Below are 27260 nucleotides of genomic sequence, written 5' to 3'. Positions count from 1 at the left end.
GCAGTACTTTCCATTTTACTATTAAACTGAACCACTTACATTTTAGAACAGTCTCTATTATACATGTTTTTCCTATTTATTCCAACATTCTTTTTTATCTTTTGAGTGTATTACATGTTAATTTTTGAGTTCCACATTTAATATAATTGTAAACAATGTCCACTATGTTTTTATCATTAACAATAAAGAGGATTCTAATCATATATTTGTGGCATATTGCTTTCAGGCTTAAATTAGAGTCAACTTTACTCCTTAGTAAATCCCATTAAATCCTACTTAATGTTCCATCTTTTCAAACGTTCTCTCGATCGTGGAATCTTTTCATGTAGTCTTTAATTAGGTGCCTCGTTCAAAGCCTCAATTGGCGTCTGCCTTGACTGGAATGAGGAGCCATGATGATGAAGGAGGCGGAGGTGGGAGGAAGATGGTGGTGGAGGTGGGGGGAGAAGGAGCACAGCTGACCCAGAAGTCCATTGCACTCAGGGATATTCAGATCTTTCGGGCTGGATGCTGAAGCTCGGGCCAGGCCTGTTTTGAGTGTATTTTTGTGCAAGGTCCTTGCATGCCTGGCGTGCAACCATGGGCCCCTCCGTGCACATGAGGATTACGCTTCTGCTGGCCACCATCTCCCTAATTCAGGTGTCTACTGTCACTTGCCAGGAAAACCCCAAGAACGGTGAGTCGTTTCTTTGATTTGAGGCCTCTATATCTTCTTTCCTTGTTTTATTTGACTATTTTTATGAGCATTAATTATGCCGTTCATGATATATCTTGTGCTTTTTTTATGCAGCACTTTGGTGTAGTGTTCTTACCTTGCTTTTAGAGATTCTAGGTTCAACATCTCAAATGTAGGGAATATTTTTCATTTTATTACACAGCTTTTTTACTGGCAAGACATGCATGTTAGTTTAATTGAACATTGTAAGAAGGGTTGACGAGTAAATCAAAATGCTTCGTGATGGGTGGTGACCAGCCCTGGGCGAAGCCACGTTAGCAAGACTTGTGTTGCTGGTGTCAAACTCAAGGCTCGGGGGCCACATCAAGACCACAGCTTAAGGGGCCCTAATCAATAGGATCCTTGCTTTTTTTGTCACAAAAATCAGTTTTTTTCCTCTCAATTTTTACAACAATTGTTTCCCTTAACTTCTACTTTTACAACTATTAAGACAGATATTTAATCTGTGTATGTAGAAATCTGATGGCCTCTTCATATCAGCCCTACTATGAATGTCCTAATTACAGGCCGTAACTTCTTGGTCAAGATTAGATAGTATTTTTTTATTCCAATTTTAATGTGGTTTTGAAGCCTCATCTACTTATGATGAACAGCGCTGGGCGAAGCAACATTAGTTAGGCCCTATATAAGTTAAGGGCTGTGGGTGGGGTGTAGATTACATTTTGTGGGGGCTGAAGGGATGAAAATCTTTGTTAACCTTTACAATCCTTGTTTAAAATTTTAACAAAATTTAGCCAGATATATTACCATTTTTTGCCGTAGTTCAACCAATAATTCAACAATTATTTTCTTAAAAGGTGCTGTCCAGAATTTGAAACTTTGCTTCTCAATGTTGCCATCTCCTGTCTTAAAGTCAAGATTACAGCCTCAGTCAGCTCATTCCTCAAAACGTACACACTGTATCTAAGACAGGCTCGAATAAAGTCTTATTTTTTCTTTGTTTTTGGGGTTTGGATTTGCGTTTGTACTGAAGTATATTTGAAACAGGCCTTTGCTTACCTTTACCATTTTTATGCTAAACTAACAAAAAGCTGCAATTTTGAGCATAAAGCTACTCTTCAACCAACCCCCTTTCCTATTAACGCGTTTCAGGGTCCAGGAACATTGATGATAAAAGTAAGATAAAAGCAGATAGACTGGGTGGAAAAACAATTATAAAGGCTCTTTAAACTTGGTTGGACATTGTTACCATAACTTAATCGAGAAAAGCTTCTGTTTTCAGGTTTTTAAAGACACGGTAAATGACACATCCCACCTTTTACCATTAATCTTATAATCATTAAAACATAATTCTTATTTGTATATGCAGTGATCTGATGTTCATTTCATGATAGCCCCATCTAGAAGCCCTAATCACAGGCCAAAACCTCTTGATCACAGTATTTTTTATCCAATTTTTAATGTGGTTTGAAGGTTCATTCACTTCTGATACGGATTAAGACTTTTCTAGTATCTGTCAGCCTAGATAATGTTATTTCTTTACAACAGTACTCTGCAATCGTAGTAAAATGAGTTAAAATTCGAACTTTAAATTGAATGATCTAAAACTTTGCCGCTGTTTGCATCACAGTGAAAAATTTCCATTTCTTTATTTGTGGTTAAGGCCTCATTCTTGACCACTGGGCCTTTACTTTTGCTATGATGAGTAGGAATACACCTGAATTCGACCAAAAGGTGATTTAACAATCCAAGGCTGTTTTTTTACATGAAATGCCTGCCAAGTTGAAAAAAACTACAAAAAAACAAAAACAGTTCACTGCTCCTACTTAGTGCTTGTGCTCATAGGAGCGTGCAGAACATCCGTTCTATTTCAGTGCGAGGTTGGAGCCCAATGAAGGCCTTTCCAGCTCTACTCCTGTAATGATGTGGCCTCGTGGACGAGACAGACAAAAGCAGGCCACTAATTTTGGTCAGCCTTGGGCCCTGAGACACACAAGACACGCCCAGAGTGAAAGGATGCTAAATTATGCTCCACTGGAAAATCTACGGACTACAAATTTTAAAGCATTGCTTTCTTTTTGCAGATTCTTGCATCATGCTGGCTGAAAATTCCGAAATGTAGACCACTGTGAATAACTTGGGGGGGTTGTAACTACTTCAAAATTGACTATGTGCGGTGCAATCCAGAAACGATGGCAACAATAACCGGACAAACACAAAAAGAAAATGAACAGACACTCAGTAAAGGATAATGAGACACCCCTGGACACAAAGCAAGACACTGAGGTAGCCGATTGGCTGAGGCAAGGGAGAAGAACAAGGCACAGTAGATAAAATAGAACATGATAATGCAGCAGGAGAGAGAGAAAGGCGGACATGTTCAAACAATTACACAAAAACACATTTTTGCCAGCATAGACAAAATATAACACACATCCTAAAAAAAAGAATGAAACTGAATGTGATATCAAATTCTTAGTACTGCAGCGGGTGTGGCATACAAAAAAAGTACAACCACACGTTTCAGGCCAAAGCCGTGCTATATAACATTTACTGTGGTTTTCCCTAAAATAACTCCTGCTGGTGAGAAGGAGCGCCCTACGCCAGGCGAGGCTTCACCACATAATTATGGCTTCAAAAAGTCTACAGCAGGTGGCCATATTCTGGACGAAAGCTGCCCGATCTAGCCCTCAATTTAGATCGGGGTCGCTCGCCAAAAAGACATTTGCATGAAAAATCTTATCAAAGCAATTGATATTTATAATAAGAACTTAATATCACAGGTAGATGCCATGATTTCAGTCAGGAACTGTGAAAATCATAATCCAGTGCGTAAATTCTTGTCATGATGAAACTTGTTTAACCACAACTTAATTGCTCCTTAATTACTATGTCCATCCTCTATGTACTCTAGCAGCGGAAAGTCCCATTAAAGTGATTTTTTTGCGTTCTTTTGCAAAACCTTAAAATCAGTCAGCATTTTTTTCACAAAACTATACGAATCACTACTTAAAGGGATACTCATGAAAAGTTGAACTAAAACAATTTAAAACCTTACTCCAAAACACAATACAAACTTGCAATTTTGTTTAATCTCAATAGCATGGAGACAGAAGAAGATAGCATGGTCCTTTGTTTGCCATTGTGGGATGGAACACAGCCGGCTCCTTGCCACTTGAAACGGCTCTTCTTCTTTGTCTTTGTAGGTTTACGCCTAATCTCATTGTAAGCAAAGTTCATTAGGTTGTTATTAATAACAGTAAAGATAATTCTACTTAAAAACAGGGAGCAACACCTGGAAAAAAAGATATATTTACTTGTGAATGGACATTCAAACAAGCGCTAATAATATGTTTTTACATGATAATAACAGTTGGTCCAGTTGCCATCAGCAATCATAAAGTGTTTTTCTATTCTTTTTATTGAACACTTTAACATATCTGTGTGTCAGTGGCTCGATACCCCCTGCATCCGTACTTAGACCTGCTTTTTACATATTTAAAGGGCAACTGTCTACTAAAATAGTGTAGTGTTCCTGAACTGTAAACATTCATAAAAATGTACCGTACAAATATCAACATTCTCAATTTTAGTTTAGAATCCAAACTTTAGATTAACGCTAAAACGGGAGATTATGTGTCCCAGCCCATTTAATTTTTTTCAAAGTGTGTATTTTTATTTTTACAATCAATTTGTGTTGCTCCATAATGCCATATGGTTTGTTGTCTAGACCCTTATAAAAACTATTTGAAGTTTGGGACTAACGTTAGGTATTCAAAGGTTATTTTAAAAATCTAATCCTAATCTAATCTAGTCAAAATTAGCCGATTCAGATTTAGTCTGATCATGTTGAATTGACCATAACTTAAGATGCAATTGCCACTGCAGTTCGCCAGTGGTAAATGTTACTTTTCTTTTATTTTCATTTTTTTATTTTCACCGGTTTGATATGACGTTGTTCTGACATTAATCACACTAGGCTGTTTTGTTAAATTACTTTATAGCACATTGAAAGTAGTTTTTACAAAAATAATGTTTGTTCCTTTAAGGCAAAAACGAATATTATAACATAGTATGAATGTGACGGAAATGTAATATACATTCTTTAATTGAAAATAGTTTTAAGATCTTAATTCTTTTAAATACCTTCATATAACTTTCTTTTTTCCAACAATTCCGACGTGTTGGCAAAACAAAGAGGATTAATTCCCCCTCTAAATAGTTGATAGGATTTATTCTTCCCAATCCAGCAAGGAGGCTTCAGATTAGATGTTGAGTCTTTAAAGTGGAAGAAAATCACAAAACGTCAAATTCTAAAAAATATTTTTTGGGGGGTTGGGTAAAATATGAGTTTAGAGAAAGAGAACCCCCCTCCCCAGCCGAAAAAATACAGTAGAAAAAAAGAAAGAAAAAGAATATCTTATGCCCCAATTAGCAGGTAGGCGCCTTGCATAGCTGACTCCTATTGGTGTGTGAGTGTGTGTGTGAATGGGTAAGTGTGAAGCACATTGAAAAGCGCTTTGGGAGATCTTCATTGACTTGAAAAGCGCTATATAAATGCAGACCATTTGCCATTTAAGATACCAACATTAGTAGTAAAATATAGAGAAATAGAGAAGAGAAGGAAATAGGGGTTAAGAAAAATAATTCATCTGTTATTATCCATCCATCTCATCATAGTATTTGCTCTCCACAAAAAAATGACATGCTAATCTTTAATGACCAATCAGGGCTCACCTACATTACCTACAGCAAGTGTGATGTTATTTTTAATGGAACATTGTGTATCACGGTGGATGACTGGTTAGCACGTCAAATCTAGCTACTGGCCCTCCTAGGCGGAGTTTGCATGTTCTCCCCGTGCTTGCTTGGGTTTTGTCCGGAAAATTCGGTTTCCTTCCACTTTCCAAAAACATACATGTCAGGTTAACTAGTCCCTAGGTGTGAATGAATCAGTGAGTTGTCCGTCTCTTTGCCCTGCGACTGGCTGGCAACCAGCAGGGATGCGCTCCATCACCCCCGTGACCTTACTGAGAATAAGCGGTGCAGATAATGGATGGACATTGTGTATTATCTAGTACCTGATAGTGGTAAAAAACAGCATTCATTTGATAAAAAACCTTGATGATAACCATCCATCCATGCATTATCTGCACCGCTTATCCTCAGTAAGGTCACTGGGGACCTGGAGCCCATCCCAGCCAACTTCTGGCAGAGGGCCACCCTGAACTGGTTTGCAGCCACTTGCAGGACAAACATTGATAATATATTGATATTATATTTTTTCATGCAACGGGTGAATAAATGATTATTTATAGTATATAACCTGAGGCTCTCTTAGAGGAATTTGACAAATTTGTCTGCCATCTTTCTGCAATGGGTACCCAAAAAATAGGAACCTTGTAAAAAAAAAAGATATGATTTGGTTTGGTCACTTTGAGTCTCCTTTTTTGTATTTCTCCTCGTGAACTGTAGCACTAGTTTGCTTTATTTAGTATGTTTCAACAATGACCAAGTTCAAAGAGCCCTTATGATTCTCTTCCACAGCACCTATCTGCTTTTATCTTACATTTAGCAAACCTGTTTGGGGTCAAACACATTAGATAGGAGGCATAGTGGCACAGGGGGAGTGGTGGAGAGTTATGTCATGCTCATCCCTGCGTTTTTTGTGTGTTTCTACTTGTTAGTGTAGTGTGGTGTGGTGTAGTGTAGTGTAGTGTAGTGTAGTGTAGTGTAATTAGTAGTTTAGCAAAATGCTAAATGTAAGAAACGGCCTGTTTTAAGTAAAGTCAAAAGAGCTTCTACAAAATGCACGTACTTGCACGAATGATGACACCAGCCAAGAGATGGCGGCAGAGAATAAAAAAGGTTCCAAATTCCATGCAGCTTCTTCAATCAAACTTTGATTTGCATTTTGGGGGTGCATTTTCTTCAATTAACCTAGCAAGCATGTTTTGAGGAGAACATGGATGCTTCCCATTAGAAAGTCCAAATAAGAAACAGGGCTTTTAAAGCTATAATGAGTCACATGCTAACAAGGATGATAAGGCAACTATTTGACATTTGTCTTCTTCCAAATAGACAGGTGTGCTGTTAATGGACAAGTGTACGCCAACAAAGAAATGTGGAGCCCTGAACCTTGCAAGATTTGCGTGTGCGAGGCAGGCAAAGTCATGTGCGAAACGGTGGTCTGCGACGACCTCGGCGATTGCACCCACTCTGTGACCCCGGAAGGCGAGTGCTGCCCGGTTTGCATTAACCCCGGGTCCACGCCCACCATAGACCCTTCCGCAGGTTTGTGTTTTAAATTTTAAACTAGAACCTTTCTAAAAATCAATCTCAAGACCATCCATCCATCCATCCATCCATTGTCTTCCGCTTATCCGAGGTCGGGTCGCGGGGGCAGCAGCGTTAAAAGGGAAGCCCAGACGTCCCTATCCCCAGCCACCTCCTCCAGCTCATCCGACGGGACCCCGAGGCGTTCCCAAGCCAGCCGAGAGACATAGTCTCTCCAACGTGTCCTGGGCCGCCCCCGGGGCCTCCTGCCGGTGGGACATGCCCGGAACACCTCCCGAGGGAGGCGTCCAGGAGGCATCCTTATTAGATGCCCGAGCCATCTCAACTGGCTCCTCTCAACGCGGAGGAGCAGTGGCTCTACACCGAGTCCCTCCCGGATGACTGAGCTTCTCACCCTATCTCTAAGAGAGAACCCAGCCACCCTGCGGAGGAAACTCATTCCAGCCACTTGTATCCGGGATCGAGTTCTTTCGGTCATGACCCAAAGTTCATGACCATAGGTGAGGGTAGGAACGTAGATCGACTGGTAGATCGAGAGCTTTGCATTTCGGCTCAGCTCCCTCTTCACCACGACAGACCGGTACAGGGTCCGAATGACGTCAGGCGCTGCACCGACCCGTCTGTCGATCTCCCGTTCCATCCTACCCTCACTCGTGAACAAGACCCCAAGATACTTGAACTCCTCCACTTGGGGCAAGACCTCCTCCCCGACCCGGAGGGAGCATACCACCCTTTTCCGACTGAGAACCATGGCCTCGGACTTGGAGGTGCTGATCCCCATCCCGGCAGCTTCACACTCGGCTGCGAATCGCTCCAGCGAGAGCTGAAGATCACGGCCTGAGGAAGCCAACAGCACCACGTCATCTGCAAAAAGCAGTGACACAATGCTGAGGCCCCCAAACCGGACTCCATCCCCGCCAAGGCTGCGCCTAGAAATTCTGTCCATAAAAGTTATGAACAGAATCGGTGACAGCCCTGGCGGAGCCCAACCCTCACCGGGAACGAATCCGACTTAGTGCCGGCAATGCGGACCAGACTCTGGCACCGGGCATACAGGGACCGCACAGCCCGGATAAGACTGTGCGGTACCCCATACTCCCGAAGCACCCCCCACAGGGCCTCCCGAGGCACACGGTCGAATGCCTTCTCCAAGTCCACAAAACACATGTAGACCGGACAGGCAAACTCCCATGCACCCTCAAAGACCCTGAAGAGTGTATAGAGCTGGTCCAGTGTTCCACGGCCAGGACGAAAACCACACTGTTCCTCCTGAATCCGAGATTCGACTTCCTGGCGGACCCTCCTCTCCAGTACCCCTGAATAGACCTTACCAGGGAGGCTGAGAAGTGTGATTCCCCTGTAGTTGGAACACACTCTCCGGTCCCCCTTCTTAAAGACGGGAACCACCACCCCAGTCTGCCAGTCCAGAGGCACTGTCCCCGATGTCCACGCGATGTTGCAGAGGCGCGTCAACCATGACACGCCCACATCATCCAGAGCCTTAATGAAGTCCGGGCGGATCTCATCGACCCCCGGGGCCCTGCCACCGAGGAGTTTTTTGACAACCTCGGTGACTTCAACCCCAGTGATACGAGAGCCCAACCCAGAGTCCTCAGGCTCTGCTTCCCCAGAGGAAGACGTGCCGGTGGGATTGAGGAGGTCTTCGAAGTACTCCGCCCACCGATTCACAACGTCCCGGGTCGAGGTCAGCAGCGCCCCATCGGCACTATACACAGTGTCGATGGCACACCGCTTCCCCCCCTAAGACGTCGGATGGTGGACCAGAATTTCCTCGAAGCCGTTCGGAAGTCGGCTTCCATGGCCTCGCCAAACTCCTCCCATGCCCGAGTTTTTGCCTCGGCAACCGCCAAAGCCGCATTCCGCTTGGCCAGCCGATACCTGCCAGCTGCTTCCAGAGTCCCACAGGCCAGGAAGGCCCGATAAGACTCCTTCTTCAGCTTAATGGCATCCCTCACCGCCGGTGACCACCAACGGGTCTGAGGGTTGCCGCCGCGGCAGGCACCGACTACCTTACGGCCACAGCTCCGATCAGCCGCCTCGACAATGGAGGCGCGGAACATGGTCCACTCGGACTCAATGTCCCCCGCCTCCCTCGGGACATGGGTGAAGTTCTGCCGGAGGTGTGAATTGAAACTTCTTCTGACAGGAGATTCTGCCAGCCGTTCCCAACAGACCCTCACAACACGCTTGGGTCTGCCGGGTCAGGCCGGCATCTTCCCCCACCATCGAAGCCAACTCACCACCAGGTGGTGATCAGTTGACAGCTCCGCCCCTCCCTTCACCCGAGTGTCCAGAACATGCGGCCGCAGGTCCGACGAAACGATGACAAAGTCGATCATCGAACTACGGCCTAGGGTGTCCTGGTGCCAAGTGCACATATGGACACCCTTATGTCTGAACATGGTGTTCATTATGGACAGACCGTGACGAGCACAGAAGTCCAATAACGAAACACCACTCGGGTTCAGGTCAGGAGGGCCGTTCTTCCCAATCACGCCCCTCCAGGTCTCACTGTCATTGCCCATGTGAGCGTTGAAGTCTCCCAGCAGTACGAGGGAGTCCCCAGGGGGCGCGCTCTCAAGCACACCCTCTAAGGACCCCAAGAAGGGTGGGTACTCCGAACTGCTATTTGGTGCATAAGCACAAACAACAGTCAGGACCCGTCCCCCCACCCGAAGGCGGAGGGAGGCTACCCTCTCGTCTACCGGGGTGAACCCCAACGTACAGGCGCCGAGCCGTGGAGCAATTAATATGCCCACACCGGCTCTGCGCCTCTCACCACGGGCAACTCCAGAGTGGAAGAGAGTCCAACCCCTCTCGAGAGGACTGGTACCAGAGCCCAAGCCGTGGGTAGAGGTGAGTCCGACTATATCTAGTCGGAATTTCTCAACCTCACGCACCAACTCGGGATCCTTCCCTGCCAGAGAGGTAACGTTCCATGTCCCAAAAGCCAGTTTCTGTAGCCGGGGATCGTCGCGCCAAGGACCCCTCCCTTGGCTGCTACCCAGTTCTCTGCGCACCCGACCCCTTTGGCCCCTCCTACAGGTGGTGAGCCCATGGGAAGAGGGTCCTACGTCGTCCCTTCGGGCTGTGCCCGGCCGGCCCCCAAGACCAAGTGAAAGTCTTTTACATACCTTGTCTAAACGGAGCTCTTTCACACACTATAGCTCAGTGATTTTCAACCTTTTTTGAGCCAAGCCACACTTTTTATCATTAAAAGATTTTGAGGCACATCCTATGTCAAATATGTTCCAAAAACATTCCTGGAACCAGTTTTTTGTTTTTGTTTTAGTTCTTATTTTTTAAAGATTAAATTATTAGGTTTCCTAACCTGACAGACTTTTCTTATCATTTGTTGAGGAGGTAATACAGCCCCCCCGCGACCCTAATGAGGATAAGCGGTACGGCTGATGAGATGAGATGAGATGAGATTTTCCATGTAATCAATTTTCCTCAATGACATCATTACCAGAGAATTAGCATATAAGAAGAAAAGAAAAATCCAATCTGCTGCCAACTACTGATATGGATGAATTATCAGAAGGAAGAAAGCAAATATACTGAAAACTGGCATGCTTTTTTTGCAAAACTTTAAGTTAAGAAACATTCTGCGGCACACGAGAAAAGTTCTCACGGCACTCTAGTGTGCCCCGGCCCACTACTTGAAAAACACTGCTATAGCTGGAGATGAGATACCACTACATGATGGAAAATAAGTATTATTACCTTAAATGAGGTTCTGTGATAGCAAAATGACACAAGTCGGTGTTATAGCACTATTTTAAATATTGTATGTCCAAACTAATGTAGTTAGTTGTCATCATTATGTCAGAGAATTGACTTTTGATGCTCTTGATGAAATTCAGGAGCTCACTTTATATTTCATTTACAATTCATGTGCTTATTTCATATATTGATACTCAACATTTGAGTGTTACATACTAATAACAAATCCCTAAACCACCCTTGCCCCTCTCCTAAAAAAAGACAGATTTAAAGAAATGCTTATAAATTCCATCGTAAACACTTATGGCTTAAATTTGCATGAAATTAATAACAATCTAAACTTCAACTCATTATTTCACATGTTTTTTACAATTAAAAGCTATTTAACTTTAATGGTGAAATTTTATTAGCAGAAATAATAATAATGTTGTTTTATTATTATCAATACATTATTTTACATACTAAGATTATTAATGTCATTTTAGGATGATACCGTGATGGTTATTTTTTAGTATAATCTTTTGAAATATTAACAATTAAAGTAAATGTAATCGTCATTTCAGGATGGCTATTTACCAACAAACTTATGAGAAGTCAAATTTTTTGTATGTAAATGTTTTTTTGAAATGTACTGTTCACCCAAATTCCCAGCAAGTTATTTTAGCACTCAAAAACAAATCAGAATGTTCCCAAGTAAATTGTGTTTGTATTGATACAATCGCAAAAGTAATGTTTCTTAAACGTAAACACATTGTTTTGACCAGTTATTCTCTTAAACTATTTTAGTTTGAAATTATAATTGTTTAACTAATGACCTTAATATTAAATCATTATGTAAATCCCATAAATAAACCAGAGTTGGATTAAATAGAAGTGAAACCAATTAAACTAAGAATGAAAATAGAATCACATGAAATTGTTGTTATTCTAAAGGAAATCTGTAGATCTGGTGGCTGCCCGATACTGGTATTGGACACTATGCAATTACTGATACCGCTCTCAAGCTGTCCTTTTCTTTCTGTGTCCGTCTTTGGGTTTCTCTGTCTTTCTTTATCTATGTATCTCTCTATTTCTCCCTCTCTCTTTCTGTCTTTCTCTCTCTCTCTCTCTTTCCGTCTTTGTCTTTGTCTTTCTCTCTCTCTGTCTGTCTCTTTGTGTCTATTTCGCTTCGTCTCATGCTTTCAAAGCAGCCTGCCAAGTACACTGACTTTCAAATACCATGTTTAAAATACACTGCTAACGGAACACGCGTTTTGCAAATTATGTTTTCGGGTTTATCCCGAACGCACGGCTACATATGCGAGTGAATTGTTCCCAGTTTCGAACCGTGCCTAACCAATTAGAATAAAACTAACATCTATATCAAACTCGCGTGGGCCGCTCTGAGACCCCTATTATGAATGGTAAATAAGTATGAAGTGCACTTTAAAAAGTGTTTTTTTCCGCATCTTTGGTGCTCAAAACGCTTCAAAATTGAACCCTGCCTTAAGGAGATTATGATCTTGACTCATACGTGTAACCAGTCCATTTTTTGGGGTGCTTAAGCAAACTCAACCCAAGCAACCCCACAAATAATATAGTTTTAAAAAAACTCCTTTCCGTAATATAGGACAGGAAGGACTTGAATATGATTAAAAACACTATATCGAAAAAAAGTGTAACAAAATAAAAATGTGAACATTTCCGAGTCAAAAATACTCCACTGCCTCGTAATGTTTAGGTCTGTTTGATTCATAGCACCGCTCTCGCTCCCCACCCCACTCCTCTTTTGCTCGGCTCGTGTCACTTGTACCATAGCGGCAGAGTCTGTGGAGGTTCCAGTTTACTATGGTGAGAATATGTTACATGGTAGTTATAGTGAACAACTATTTCACCACCCAATACTATAACTTTGTCATCATCAACAGATATTAGTCCTCATTATAGCTGCATTAAATCAAATGATCAGCTTAGTTTAATTGTTGCTTGTGTCTAAGCTTTATGTGAGGTAATCCTCCTAAAGTGTTGGGTGGAATTATAAAGTGTTAAATAGAAACTATCACTGTCTAATGAGTGTGGTGCTTTTTCTTCTGTAAGTGTATGTGTGTGTACTCTATTATATATCATATAAATGAGCATGGTATAGTAATAGAGTTTCTGCCAACAACAAAATAATGCAGTGGTTCTTAAACAGTGGGTCTCCGTCGAAGGAGACGCGGGAGCGTTTGACTTCAGAAAACTTTGTTTTGAAACTGTCCCACTGTTGTGTATGTAGTCGGGTTGCAGTCGGATTCAGAGACAGGCACGGACGGTACAGTCATAGAGTGTTTACTCAACTTCTTCTTCGGTAGTTCTCTAGCACAAGTACAAGGCTGCGCATAAGTATACAGTGACACCGCAGGAAGGGGAGTGTATTACACGACACCACATATTCCCTTTTTGTTAGCATAGGACACAACAGTAGCATTAATCTAAAATACGCAATAACTCTTCGGTAAGTATGAGCTTGTAGAAAACATACATTTCAATATTCATTACCAGATTAGAGGTAAATATTTATCAGAGGTAAGCAATAACGTAAGGAACTATACTGTCAATATCGGTAAGCAAAAGTGTGTAAACCTTGTAAACTTAAGCAGACTGTATGAAGATCACATCATAAACAAACATGACAATTTTTTTAACAATGAACATTCATCATGTCTTTTTTTTTTTTTTTTTTTACATCATCACATCTTTTCTGTATTTTTTTTTTTTTTTTTAAGTCACATAATCTTGAAGCCATGCAGGAGCATGTCGTATTCTCGGTGCACTAGGAGAGGGATGTGTTGAGGGCACAGTTTCAGTTTCGGGTGGCTCAGCAACTTGGTCGCTTGGCAGGAGGCAAGCATCATTATCAGGAGGCTGTGGCGCTGAAACAGCAGCCCAGGTGGAAGAATGGGCAAGGTGGAAAGCATTCCACACCTTTCCATCAGACAGCAGATAAGTGGCTGGACCCTTTTGAGCTACCACTGTCAGTGGCTTGGTGAACCTTGAGTGTCCTTTCGCAATGATTCCAGGTTTGCGGATGCGAACCGCAGAGCCAATCTGGAAGCTGGGTGATTTTGCACCGCGACGTTTGTCGGTGTATCGTTTGGACTTCCGTTGTTTGTTTTGTATGTTTTGTAGCATGTTGCCTTTGTCAGCAGTGGGACGCATGGAGTGAAGACCTGTGATGTGAAGCTTTGTATTCAGTGGTCTACCATGCAACAGTTCAGCGGGGGATACTGAAGTCACAGCATGTGGTGTGGCTCTGTAAGTCTGTAAAAACTCAGTGAAGAAGGCTTTCAGTGGTTTACCTTCGATGTTGGCTGTTTGTAGACAGTCCTTGAAGACTCTGTTGAAACGCTCAATTTCACCGTTGGCTTGGGGGTAGTACACAGAGCTGCGACGGTGTGTGATGTTCCTGTCACTAAGGAATGCTTCAAACTCGGTCGACACGAACTGAGGGCCATTGTCAGTAACAATTTCCTGTGGATTACCTTCTCTGCTAAACACAATGGAAAGAAAAGTCATAACAGAGGCAGAAGTAACATTTGAGCAGAAGGCAATCTCAGGCCATCGGCTGTAATAGTCAATGAGGGTGATGGCGAAGCGGCAATCAGCAGGCGCAGAGTGAATAGGACCAACAATGTCCACAGCAACTTTTTCCCAGGCAGCAGTTGGGGTAGGCACAGGCTGTAATGGTGCAGTACGCGTGGTTGCGGTTTTGTCATGCTGCAAGCAGGTGGTGCATGATTTGATGGCGAGCTCAACGTGAGAATCCATTCCAGGCCACCAGTACAAGTCTCTCAGTCTTTGTTTTGTGCGAACTATCCCTTGGTGTGTAGCATGAGCAAGTTGGATCATTTTTCCCTGTAGCTGTTGTGGTATCACAACACGATGAGTGCCACGCACAATGACACTGTTCTGCAAGGCAAGCTCATTTTGCACACGGAAGTATGGCACGATGAGGGGGTCAAGGCCTTTTGCAGTACGAGGCCATCCCTTCTGCATGTACTGTCGCACCTTCTGTAGCACTGGACATTCCTCACATGCACTGGAGAGCTCATCAGCAGTGACTGCAGCAAAATCAGGAGACACAGCAGCCACCATCTCCAACTCCATCTCCTCGTGGTCGTCTGTGATGGGTAGAGGCAAACGTGACAAGCAATCTGCAGTAACATTCTCATGTCCCGGTTTGTATTCGATTGTGTAGTTAAAACACAGCAGTCGGGCAGACCAGCGAGCTACCCTCATACCTGCACGTCCAAGGCCTTTGGATGTGAGTAGAGTGGTCAAAGGGCTATGATCAGTCCGTAAAGTGAAGTGATGGCCCCAGAGGTAAGTACGCCACTTTTCAGTCGCCCAGACGCATGCCAAAGCCTCTTTTTCGACTGTTGAGTAATTTCGCTCGCATGCAGTCAGCGTCCTGGAAGCAAATGCAATGGTCTGCTCTATGTCACCTTTCATTTGTGTCAACGCAGCACCGATGCCATAGTCTGATGCATCTGTTGTCACGACAGTTGGCAGGGAAGGGTCGAACAAGGCGAGTGCAGAGCTAGTAGCGATGATCTCCTTCACTTTGGAAAAGTTTGCTTGCACCTCTTCAGACCAGTGAAATGTAGCAGACTGTCTGAGTAGAGCACGGAGGGGTTCCACAAGCATGGCGTAGTTGGGGATGAACTTTGAGTACCACGCAGTCAGGCCTAGGAAAGATCGCAGAGATTGAGCGTCGTGTGGAGGTGGGCATTTGGGGTCATTTGCTAGATGAGAGTTGGATCCACAACGGTAGCAGGTTTTGTGTTGATTCCTTTTATCTCTCGAGCGCTGTGTATGTGTACTGCTCTGATTCCTTTTATCTCTTTGTTGCACAAACTTCACAGGAGTGTCGGACACGTGCACATGAGTAATAGCATTAGCTTCTGAAATAGCAGATTCGACTTGTGTAGCAATAGCGATCGCTTTGTCAAGCTTTAAGTCCGTTTCCAGCAGCAAGCGCTCTCTGATTCTCGAAGAGGACATCTTCTCAATGAATTGATCCCTGATCATATCATCAGCAAACGTGCCAAAGTCACAGTTAGCAATTAATTCCCTCAATGCGGCAATGAACTGAGCAGTGGTCTCGCCCGGTCTCTGAGCACGCTGACGGAACTTGGTACGCTGAGCAACGACATTAATCTTCGGTACAAAGAAAATTTCTAGCGCATCACAGGCGGATTTGTAAGAAGTGCCAGTGTCAGGAAGGGAAAGAAAAATTCTCTGCCCTTCTGTGCCTAAACAGTGCAGCAGTAGTGCGCGCTTTCGTTTGTCCGGCATTTCGTTAGCAGTCAATGCTAGCAGGTAATTTTCGAACATCTGAATCCACGTGGAGTACAACATCGTAGGCTCACCCGGGGTTTCAAGCAAAGCAGGGGGTTGTGAAATTCCGATCCAAGCCATCCTCGTCGCCAATATGTTGTGTATGTAGTCGGGTTGCAGTCGGATTCAGAGACAGGCACGGACGGTACAGTCATAGAGTGTTTACTCAACTTCTTCTTCGGTAGTTCTCTAGCACAAGTACAAGGCTGCGCATAAGTATACAGTGACACCGCAGGAAGGGGAGTGTATTACACGACACCACACCCACAATAAAGTGAAATTGCACCTCCACTACAAAAGGCGTTCTCCGTGGCGGAATGTGTACATTAAGCACGGAGTATACGCTTAGAGTATGAAGAGTAGAGATGACATTTGAGGAGCGCTGGTGTAACGTGGTGTTCAAAAATTGGAAGTTACATTCCTGAACTGTGTTGAATACCACATTCATATTTTATTTATCTTATTATTTATTTTGTTTTTAATTGTATTTTAACTGTTGTGTGTGTGTGTCTGTGTATAAAGTGGTTAGTGTTGTCGCGTGGGGAGGGGAGACGGTATTTTATTTTCTTGTACTCTGAATGCATTTATACAGCAGTTTGAGAGGCAGTGTATTTCTTGTTAAGGAAAATGAATTTGATTTGAATTGAATGATCTTTAACCACTATAATGAAACATATTTTTAACCTGCCAGACATTCTGGGTGCGTAGCACCCCAAAATCTCTGAAGCTAAAATAGGCCCTGCCTTGACTTATTCTGTGCTTGGCTATTCTGAAGCTCCGACAGGGTCTCTAGGAATGAGCTGCGTGGTGGACGGTGAAACCTACGCTCACAACGACATGTGGAAGCCGGCACCGTGCAGCGTTTGCGTGTGTGACAACGGCGTGAGCGTCTGCAGCGACGTGCAGTGCGAGGTGGTGCCCAATTGCAACAAGTTGGTGACTCCGGAGGGCGAATGCTGTCCGGTGTGCGAAAATCTGGCCAGCGCCACCAGACGCATTGGTAAGGCCGTAGGGATAATATAGCTGTTGCTTTCCAACCTGCCCGTAGGGAGGCGCTGCTGTGTCAATTTCAAGAATAACCACAACATGCATAACACAATATATTTTTTCTCTCTCTTTCATAGCCATCATGGGTTACAGGGTAAGTCATCATATTTACATTTCTTACATATTGCAGATTGAAAAAGCCATTGCCCGCATGGGAAGAAAATAGAAAAAAAAAAAAAATAAAAAAAAAATAAGAGTTTGCTTAAGAATTATTTTTTTGAGAAATATAGTTTAACTTGTTTTTGTAGTAAAATAACAAAACAAAACAAACAAAAAAACATTTAAATCTTATTTTTGCATATTTTTGAGTTCATAAAAAATATCTCTCATATGACATATCATACATTATCAACATTAGGTTTTCATCTTGAACAATTATTTTAGACATTTGTAAAAATAAAATAAAATAAATAATCCTCCTCTCGCATGCTAAAAAATATTCATTTTCCTTTTCAAACCATTATGGATTACAGGGTAAGTTATATTTTCATTCCTTTAATATTTCATCTTTGTAAAGAAGGTCCCTCAATGCATACAATTGTCAAATCACGACAAAGCAAAACATAAAAAGTTCCCCATTGGCAGAAGATTTTGCTCAAGAATTATGTGATCTCAGTTATAGTGACTTCTTAAAGTGAAAAAAAACAACCTGTCATCTGACATACAATGCATTATAAATATTTTGTTTTCATTTGGAAGATAAATGATTTCAAACATTTGTAAAATAAAAATAGATTGATAATCCTAACCTGCATGCAAAAAAAAAACGTAACAAAAATGAAAAATGTTTTTTTCATTTTGTTTTTCAAGCAATCAAAGGTTACAGAAAATGTCATTATAATTGTATTTAATCTATTAGCTTTGAAAAAGAAAATCCTTCTCTGCTTGCAAAAACCTAAACAAAGCAAACAAACTTAAAAATAAAATAAATTAACCATCTGCCAATTGGCAGAGGATTTTGCTTAATAATTATTTTTATGTGATTTAACTTCTATTGTAATAAAATAAGATAACAACAATCCCTAAAACTTTAGTATATTTTTTCTGATCCCAGTAAGAATTAAAGAAGAAAATCAATCCCCCATCTGACCTATTAGATATTGTGAATATTTAGTTTTCATTTTAAGTAGGCTTAAAAAAAACTTTGTAAAGTAGTTATAGAATAAGTAGAATAAAACATTGTCTGCATTAAAAAACAAACAAACATTTTTGATGTATATTAAAATAACCTTAAGTCTTAATTTTGCTTATTTTTTTCTGATCAAAGTAACCGAGTTTACAAAGTGAGCAAAACTGCCATCTGACATATCACATACTATATCTATCTTTTCTTTTCATTTTGAACCATTATTATATCCATGTTTAGTTTTCTGCCAATGGGTTAAGCATTTTTGCACTGTTTGAATGTTTTTTCTTAAAAAATGTAATTCTAAATTAACTCTGAATACATATTTTGTGCTCATATTTACATAAATTAATCCAACAGAATATCAACAAGCTCCACTTTGTTTTGCTTTTCTAAGTCACCCAAATTTCCTCTTAAATTGTTAAGGATTTTAATCAAAAGTATTTCCCCTCAAAAGTAATTTTTAAACTAAATATCTTTGTAAATGAATAAGATCCATATGCAACGTAAACACACCCTTTTTGTTATACAGGGAGAAAAGGGCGAACCAGGTGATATTCCACATGTGAGTTTTTTAAATCGAAACTAAATAAATACAGAAAAGAAGAATGACAAATTTCTCTTTGTTTAAAATGGTTATTTTCTGTTATTTAGATGGTGGGACTCCCTGGACCTCAAGGACCTGCAGTGAGTTTGTATTCAATAAATCTCTGTTAAAATGTACATTTGCATTTACAAATGAATGTCTGATCTGTTTACATTTTAGGGTCCCCCAGGTGCTCAGGGGAGAGCTGGACATAGAGGATTTAAAGGCAGAAGGGTCAGTAGGATTTGTGTAGTGGTGCCAATTGCATATAGAATTTAGACATAATCTGCAACTGTAATACCTTCAATATTTCAATATATGGGGAAAAACATCGCTGTACAATCTGCAGGGATTCCAAGGGCCTCCAGGTTTTGATGGAGAGCCTGGTATCCCAGGAAATCCAGGCGAGGCTGGACCCCCGGGTTTTCCTTCCCTTCCTGGGGTGAGGATTCCTTTTATCACCATCATTTGGCATCAATGTCACACAAATAAACCACGTTTTTTGTCACCCAAAGGGAAACTTTGTATCACAAATGGCTTCGGGATTCAATGAGAAATCAGCAGGATTGGCTGGAATGGTAACAGGAACAAGGGTGAGTCCAACCCAGCATGCCCAAGTGCAAGCGAGAAATGTTGAACACACTAAGCAAATTGTTATTGTTTCAGGGTGAAGCAGGACCACGAGGACCTCCTGGAGCCAGTGGACCACCAGTAGGTTTAACATATGCATAAAATATTTTGTAAGGACATGCGACAAACACATTTTGATTCAATTTCAAATACATTTCTTGAATTGAACTTTTTTAAACTCAAGATGTAAACCTTTATCTTTGGACTGTATAATAAGCTAAAACACTATGTTGTTTAGGGACCACATGGTGGCCAAGGACTCCCAGGCGAGGCTGGCGATAACGGACAAATGGTAATCTCTTCACATTGCCACTCATACCTTTCAACAAATCCTCCATTTACATTGGATCGCAGACTAATTGACTAAAAATTCTAAAACAGTATTCTTCTGTTTATCTATAGGGCGAACCAGGTCTTCGGGGACCGGAAGGGTTGCCAGGAAAAAGTGGCCCTGATGTTAGTGAATTATCATACAGGCAATAATTCTGAATTCATCGAATTATTTTTGATATACTCTGTGTCCTGTTATGACTTTTTTAGGGGGAGGCCGGACCCACTGGTGCTCCAGGAGAACAGGGATTTCCAGGATCAGTGGTAAAAAAACAATCCTATTCAAAACTTTTGCTATCTGATCTTATCATTCGGTTTATTTCATATTTGATTTTCTCTCATTAGGGCGCACGGGGGTTACCAGGTTCTCCAGGTGCCCCAGGTCATAAAGGTCACAAGGTATATCCCTATTAGTTTCAGGGTTTTCCTTGCACTTGTGGACTTGATTGAAAAAAAAGAAAAAAAATGCAAATCACTTCCCAATAGGGTGAAACTGGTCTTTTTGGGACCAGAGGTGCGGCCGGTCCTGCCGGTCTTAAGGTAGGATTTGGGAAAATGACATACATATCACACTGGAGGTTTTTCTTAACAATAATCAGTTTCTTTTCATTGTACTCATCAGGGATCGTCAGGAACTCCTGGTGCCATGGGTGCTACTGGCCCAGTGGTAGGCAACTCATACAATCAGCACGTCACAACTTTTATTGTGGACCAGTATTCACAAATTTCTGTCTTTCAGGGCCCACCAGGCTTGTTGGGAGAAAGAGGAAGAGCGGGTCCATCTGGCGCTGTGGTAAGACCAAGTCTTCATTTTGTGTTTAGATGTAATGCCCAAAATGTTACCAGAAGCAGATTTCTGTTGTCATCTGGTTTAGGGAAAACGCGGTGCGGCTGGACATGCTGGCAAACCAGGTCCCCTTGTGAGTACAGTCCATGTATCTTGGTGGGATTTTACAAGTTTACATAAATTTTTATTGAGTGCGAAAAAAATCAAAAGCTGTTGCCTCTATGCCAAGTATAAAGTTTGGTCACGATAATTTCCAACAACAGGGTCCTATTGGAATCTCAGGTGTTCCAGGCTTCCCAGGTACCCCAGGACAGAAGGTGAAACAGCAGTTTACTGGCTTTTTGACATCTCACAACCATTCGAAATGCGCTAGCAGTGGGTTATGGACCTAATCCAGCCGATAACCCCTTGCACAATCATTTAAACCTCTTAAGGGTGAAGTTGGACCTACTGGTGTGAGAGGAAGTCCAGGTCAGCAGGGACCCAGAGGAGATGCCGGCCATGTTGGACCACCGGGGCCCACTGGAAAGCAGGTGAGAAAATGCAATCATCAAAACCCGTGAAAAAAAACTAAAACGTAAAATTATGTTCTTGTTGTTACAAAACACAATATTGGTTTTCAACAGGGAGCTGAGGGGGCTGATGGAACGCCAGGAGCCAGGGGAGCAACTGTACGTGAGACTACTACTGATTTTCTTTTTTAATCGGTGAGCTCTATTACTGAATTTGACTTATTTTCAGGGCCTGGCAGGTCTCATGGGTCCATCAGGACTCTTAGGCCCAATTGGACCACCTGGACCACAAGGAACTACTGGAGCACAGGGAGCAAAAGGCCAAGATGTGAGAATAAAATATATATTACTTTCGTTCTGTCTTTTGTTGCTTACAACATCTTTTCTCAAGGGAGATGCTGGTGTGGCTGGAGTTAAAGGAGAAGCTGGACTAAAAGGCGAAAGAGTATGAAAAAAATAAACATTGAAATCCTTTAAAAGTCTTTTTGTATTTAACATATGTTAACCTTGTGTGATCCCCACATAATGTCAGGGCGACCATGGTACTCCAGGTTTGATAGGCCCCATGGGAGATGAGGGAAAGCGTGGACCTCGAGGTGATGCGGGCTCTGTTGGTGATCCAGGACCTCATGGCGAGACAGTGAGTTGTCCCACTAAGGCGTAACTTGCTTCGTTAAATTGGTACAAATGCCAATCTTAATTTAAATGATTTTTTTTCTTACTAGTTTCTTGATTTGTTATAGGGCATCCCTGGAAATCGTGGGTTTCCTGGCTCAGATGGTTTTCCAGGTGCAAAAGTGAGTCAGACAGGCAATCCCTTTCAAAACATTTTGGGATTTCCTGTCCCTTAAGATTATGGGTTCTTAGTTTGCTCAAGCTAATTAAATCTATTTCTCCGCTTTCCCAGGGAGCTCAGGGCGAAAGAGGACCCCCAGGCGCATCGGGCGCCAAAGGTCCGGCAGGAGATCTGGGACGACCTGGCGAGAGCGGTTTAACTGGGGCTCGGGTAAGCCTTTCACAGCATCGCCTCGCTTCTCATAAATCAAATTTTGAGCCTACTTTACGTCTGAAAAGGGTCTGTCTGGAATTCTGGGTGCTGGAGGAGAAGAAGGAAAACAAGGACCACAGGTTTGTTAAGATTATATGTGATACTATTTTCTGAACATGCGCATTTGTTTAGCATTCCACGCTTTCTCCTACAGGGTTCGTCAGGAGATGATGGAAAGCCAGGCCCAGCTGGCTCTACAGGAGGTCGAGGTTTGGCTGGACTCATGGGCCAGCCAGGACCAAAAGGCCTCTCTGTAAGTTTCAATTTGCTTATATTGCGCTGTAAAAGTATATAGTTCTTTTAAATACATTTTAACTGAGTAAATGCTGATTATTTCATAACATTCAGGGTGATCCTGGAAAGGCTGGTGAGGCTGGCAGTACTGGCTCACGGGGTCAAAGAGTAGGATATTTTCACTTATGAATCAAATGTAAGTAAATACAATGGAGAAGTCAAATGATGCTGATATTCTAATGACAACCTCCAGGGAATTAATGGAAAAGATGGTGAGGAGGGCGCTGCTGGTCCAACTGGCCCAGCGGTAAGTGTCTTATTCATCATCTGGATCAGAAATGAATTGCTCTCATCGCAATCATTTGATAATTGCATGATTGTGTTACGCTCTATATGCACTATACAAACAGTATACAGACATAAAAAGGAGAAAACTCACATAAGAATGAATAGAACTATATTGGAATGCAAAGTGTTCTTTTTGCACTTTTTATTCAGCATTCTCTCCTGTAGGGTCCTGCCGGGAAGAGAGGCGAACAAGGACCACAAGGACCAAATGGTTTCCAGGTGATAGGCCACAATTATTTACTATAATTGAGTGGATGCATGAACTTGGCTTATAAGAATGCGGATCATTTCAGGGATTGCCTGGTCTGCCTGGCTCACCTGGTGACTCGGGTAAACCAGGAACTGAGGTGTGTAAATAAAGTACACATGCAGGATTTACCTTCTTGAAACCAGTCACCTGATCTCAAAAATAGCACAAATGGCTCAGTAAAGACACAAAAAATAAATATTTTTGTTGTTAAATGTAGGGCCCTGCTGGGGAGGAAGGTTCTGCTGGATCTTCAGGGTTGAGGGTAAGTAAGCAACTCTTGCTTTACTTCCATTGCAGTGTGATTGAATCCTTAAAATCATGAACCAAAACTGCCTAGGGAGAAAGAGGCGCTCCTGGTACCAGAGGAGAAACTGGACCCAAGGGACTGCAGGGACCCAAGGGTACTCCGGGGAATCCAGGGCCAGATGGATTGAAGGTATCAGAGGGAGGATTGTCATGGTTTTCTTCTTCAAACAATTGCTACAGAAAATAATATGAATCTAACTTGTGGTATATTTTAGGGAAAACCTGGTGTAAAAGGAGGCGTTGGAGAAACAGGAAGTGCAGGACTTCAGGGGATGCCAGGTGAACGAGGCATCCCAGGAGGTTCAGGTCCAAAGGGAGATGCGGTAAGTGATGCTTGCAACCTTGTTAGTACTAACATATTTGATAAAATATTTAACATGAATATCTTGTTCATCAGGGCTCTGTGGGGGATATGGGACTAGAAGGCAAGGCTGGACTTGATGGCCCCCGAGTGAGTCCCTCGTATCAGATTCCTCTCAAAGCCCTTATTCCGATAATGATTTAAAAAAGCGTCATTATTCAGGGGTTTTAAAATTAAAAGTAGATCTTTTAAAACAATAACTGAAACTACTATAAGGGTTTTATAGTTCCATTTTCAAGACCAACATAATAAGCTTTTTATGAATTACTTTTTTTGAATCTGCCTAATTATTTAGGATGAATGTGTTTTTTTTTTCTCCAAGAAAATATGCGATAAATTTTACATTTTCACTTGTTTATCTACTTAAGGGTGTGTCTGGTCCAGTTGGACCCCCAGGTGCAGTTGGAGCCAATGGGGCAAAGGTAAGATTTCCTGAAGTTTCCGTTATGATTTAAAAAGAACAGTGCTGCAGCACTTTTATCATGTGGTTGATCTAGGTCATGTATAATAACGCTTTTCTATTTGTGAATCTCTTCTACAGGGAGAGGCAGGCTCCCCAGGACCTAATGGACGCCGAGGAACAAGAGGAGTACCTGTGAGTAAAATTCCATCAGAATTTATGAAGGACAACCACTGTGGCTTCTGAATTTCATTTGTGTACACAAACAGGGTTCTACTGGTGAGCCTGGTGCAACTGGTGCTGCAGGTTTCCCTGGACCTGCTGTAGGTCATTAGTTGTAAATGTTGGACCAAATTGTGTAATTGGTCAAAACCGCTCATGCTTCCTGTTTGATGGTCTGCTCAGGGTGCTGAAGGTCAGCCTGGAGTGAAAGGTGAGGCTGGAGAGCCAGGTCTGAAAGGAGAGGCAGGACCACCCGGACCACAAGGAATTGCTGGCACACCAGGAATACAGGTGTGGATTCCTATTTGTATTCAATTAAAGGCTTATTATTAATTATTTTTTTCACTGCCTGCTTAAAATTGATAGTTATCATTTTAAATATATGTTTAGAGCAAACAAAAAAATTATTCTAAGCAAAGCGTAAATAAGGTATATTTTTTTAGGGCTCGGTGGGTCTGTCTGGACTCAAAGGTGCCAGAGGAACGCAGGGTGCAGTGGTGAGTCAATGGCAGCTCCATCAAGAATTTCATTTGCTTTTTACACATACCTTATCTTCGTGTGTTCTATTCTACAGGGTTCAGCTGGTTTCCCTGGCTTACCTGGAGGTGTTGGTCCAACTGGTTCTCTTGTGAGTTAACCTGGATAAAATGTAGAAAAACATTCCATATTTTTTTGATCAAATAATTTAGCAATCTTCTGTGTATGTGCCAGGGTGCTGTTGGAGCAGATGGGGTGATTGGTTTAACTGGAAAGCAGGGCCCCTCTGGTATTCGTGGGGAAAATGGTCCCCCTGGACTTCAAGGTGAAATAGGAACTCCAGGGCCGGCAGGTGAACCTGGAGAGAAGGGTGAATCCGGAGAAGATGGATCTCCGGTGAGACAAAATTTGTTTTATCAAGCACGCTTTAAACTGCACATACAGTGAAAATGTTTTGATTGATCTTCTGTTTCCCTCCCAGGGTCTTCTTGGACCTCCAGGCTCTCCTGGTGCCTCAGGACAAAGAGGTCCTGTTGGTAATCCTGGCGTAAGAGGAGAGGGAGCGATGCCAGGCCTGCCTGGTCCTGCAGTATGTCTGAAAAACTTTACGATCGAAAAAGTGGCAGGTGAGACATGTTTACAAATGATTTCCCATTTTTTAATGTAGGGCCTTCCTGGAAAACCAGGAGCTCCTGGAGTTCCTGGAGGAAAAGGTCCTCCTGGTGGAGTTGGTCTTGTGGGTGCCATCGGGCCGAGTGGAGATCCAGGCCCTGAGGTCTTTAGATTTTTCGGCGTGTTTTTTTTCCTAAAAACAATTTGTGTGAATTTCTGTTTTTTTTTGTTCCATCAGGGTGTGGCTGGTGAAGAAGGTGCTCCTGGAGCAGATGGGCTCATAGGGGCAAGGGTAAGTGATAATATTCAACATGTACCATGCCTGTGTATGCTTATTACTGTTGTTTTACTTTATAGGGTGATCGAGGTAATCCTGGTCCTGAGGGTTTGACTGGAGCTCCAGGTTCTCCAGGAAATGAGGGTCCAGTGGGAGCAACGGGTAGTACAGGACCAAACGGTGAAAGTGTGAGTTATACCATTGCAATAATTATGTCATACATTAAATACAGACACACTTTGTGATGGTCATTTTAATTTGTTGGCTTTTAGGGAGCCAAAGGTCCGACTGGACCCCATGGAGCACCTGGTGTTCGAGGGAAAGTGGTGAGAATTCCTACATAGTTTTGTGTTCTCTGTCGTCAAAGAGAGTTTTGAAAGTTTTTTTTTTTTGGTATATTAATAAAGGGCCCTCAAGGACCACAGGGAGAGAAAGGAGCTACAGGGGAACAAGGAGAGAGGGGCCAGAAAGGACACAGAGGTTTTACTGGTCTTCATGGTTTGCCAGGAATTGCTGTGAGTAAATATGACATATTTCAGTGTGTCTTTAAAGATAAGAAAAACTGAAGACTGTTGCATGTTTTGCCCTTCAGGGGCCTACAGGAGACACTGGTACTCTAGGTTTTGTCGGACCAACTGGGCCAAGGGTAAGGTGCAAAAAATGTTGCCTGGAAGGAAACTAAAACCAAACATATTCTGTAATTTTGCAGGGTCCTCCTGGAATAGTAGGTCCACCTGGAAAAGAGGGAAACATGGGCCAGCCAGGGGCAATGGGTGCACCTGGAAGCAGAGGAGACAGTGGCGATGTCGGAGTTCAGGTAACACTTACGACAATTGTGTGTGGTCTACTTGCGAACCACAAGCAAGTGCACATTATTTTCTGATTTGCACTGCCAGGGCCCTGCTGGAGAACCAGGCCCTCCAGGCCATCCAGGCCCGCCTGGACCTCCCACTGGAGCTGTGAATGAATACTATGCAGCTCCCATGGATTTGGATGAGCGTGGTGTGCCAGAAGCAATGGAGTTTTTCAAGGATGACACTACAGCTGACCCCCCTCCTCTTCCAGAGTTTAACAAAGATGAGGCTCTTCCTAATAAGAGTCCCATTATTGTTCATTCCGCTCTGAAGACCCTCACCAGGAATTTGCAAAACATTCGCTCTCCTGATGGGTCAAAGGGAAACCCTGCCAAAACATGTCAGGACATTAAGCAATGTTACCCCCAAAAACCAAGTGGCAAGTGTAACTTTTTCAATAATGCAACATAAAAATCACTCCTGTAACATACATGCTGCTTGTCTCCAGGTGAGTACTGGGTTGATCCAAACCAAGGAAGCACAAAAGATGCCATTAAGGTTTTCTGCAACATGGACAGTGGTGAAACGTGCATTAACGCCAATCCAGCCAATATTTCCCGCAAGTCATGGTGGACAAAATCCACTCCAACTGTCAACAAACCCATTTGGTTCGGAGCGCATATCCTCGGTGAAACACAAGTAAGCAGATCACATGATTACAGTTATTTACTAATAATGCTTTTGTGGGATAAGGTTTTACAAAGCTAAAAATGCAAAAACGATTTCCCCCTTGGCAGAAAATCCTTATTTCACATGGATTTTTTAGATTTTTTTT

General features: G+C 42.5%; 2 protein-coding genes across 2 annotated transcripts in view; both read left to right on the top strand.

The window, feature by feature from the left end:
• The first annotated feature begins 12535 nt into the window (after positions 1 to 12535).
• LOC148370217 (uncharacterized) lies at positions 12536 to 20211 on the top strand. The gene is made up of 13 exons (XM_088329838.1): positions 12536 to 12550; positions 16854 to 17078; positions 17203 to 17219; positions 18784 to 18816; positions 18906 to 18938; positions 19018 to 19071; positions 19187 to 19279; positions 19353 to 19430; positions 19504 to 19548; positions 19706 to 19759; positions 19870 to 19923; positions 20008 to 20061; positions 20143 to 20211. The coding sequence occupies exons 2-13, from the start codon at positions 16874 to 16876 to the stop codon at positions 20209 to 20211; spliced, it is 789 nt and encodes a 262-aa protein (XP_088185964.1). The 5' UTR covers positions 12536 to 12550; positions 16854 to 16873.
• Positions 20212 to 20424: 213 nt separating this feature from the next.
• LOC148370216 (uncharacterized) overlaps positions 20425 to 27260 on the top strand; it is an 8373-nt gene continuing 1537 nt past the window's right edge. The window contains exons 1-38 of the mRNA XM_088332612.1: positions 20425 to 20464; positions 20537 to 20590; positions 20673 to 20717; positions 20848 to 20901; positions 21019 to 21117; positions 21211 to 21255; positions 21326 to 21424; positions 21488 to 21541; positions 21629 to 21736; positions 21840 to 21893; positions 22004 to 22102; positions 22171 to 22224; positions 22299 to 22397; positions 22493 to 22546; positions 22632 to 22685; positions 22892 to 22945; positions 23020 to 23073; positions 23194 to 23238; positions 23314 to 23412; positions 23498 to 23605; positions 23680 to 23733; positions 24012 to 24065; positions 24185 to 24238; positions 24313 to 24366; positions 24449 to 24556; positions 24709 to 24762; positions 24840 to 24893; positions 24977 to 25138; positions 25224 to 25331; positions 25410 to 25517; positions 25593 to 25646; positions 25712 to 25819; positions 25904 to 25957; positions 26039 to 26146; positions 26224 to 26277; positions 26341 to 26448; positions 26528 to 26864; positions 26934 to 27124. Of these exons, the coding sequence (XP_088188738.1) occupies positions 20444 to 20464; positions 20537 to 20590; positions 20673 to 20717; positions 20848 to 20901; positions 21019 to 21117; positions 21211 to 21255; positions 21326 to 21424; positions 21488 to 21541; positions 21629 to 21736; positions 21840 to 21893; positions 22004 to 22102; positions 22171 to 22224; positions 22299 to 22397; positions 22493 to 22546; positions 22632 to 22685; positions 22892 to 22945; positions 23020 to 23073; positions 23194 to 23238; positions 23314 to 23412; positions 23498 to 23605; positions 23680 to 23733; positions 24012 to 24065; positions 24185 to 24238; positions 24313 to 24366; positions 24449 to 24556; positions 24709 to 24762; positions 24840 to 24893; positions 24977 to 25138; positions 25224 to 25331; positions 25410 to 25517; positions 25593 to 25646; positions 25712 to 25819; positions 25904 to 25957; positions 26039 to 26146; positions 26224 to 26277; positions 26341 to 26448; positions 26528 to 26864; positions 26934 to 27124 (3177 nt within the window). The 5' untranslated portion in view covers positions 20425 to 20443. The remainder of the gene's footprint in view (positions 20465 to 20536; positions 20591 to 20672; positions 20718 to 20847; positions 20902 to 21018; positions 21118 to 21210; positions 21256 to 21325; positions 21425 to 21487; positions 21542 to 21628; positions 21737 to 21839; positions 21894 to 22003; positions 22103 to 22170; positions 22225 to 22298; positions 22398 to 22492; positions 22547 to 22631; positions 22686 to 22891; positions 22946 to 23019; positions 23074 to 23193; positions 23239 to 23313; positions 23413 to 23497; positions 23606 to 23679; positions 23734 to 24011; positions 24066 to 24184; positions 24239 to 24312; positions 24367 to 24448; positions 24557 to 24708; positions 24763 to 24839; positions 24894 to 24976; positions 25139 to 25223; positions 25332 to 25409; positions 25518 to 25592; positions 25647 to 25711; positions 25820 to 25903; positions 25958 to 26038; positions 26147 to 26223; positions 26278 to 26340; positions 26449 to 26527; positions 26865 to 26933; positions 27125 to 27260) is intronic.

The sequence above is a fragment of the Urocampus carinirostris genome, chromosome 3, assembly GCF_059441175.1.
Source record: "Urocampus carinirostris isolate Australia breed hairy pipefish chromosome 3, RoL_Ucar_1.0, whole genome shotgun sequence".
Classification (NCBI taxonomy): domain Eukaryota; kingdom Metazoa; phylum Chordata; class Actinopteri; order Syngnathiformes; family Syngnathidae; genus Urocampus; species Urocampus carinirostris.
Note: the sequence above shows the minus strand (reverse complement) of the source record. Positions and strands in the feature narration are given on the sequence as shown.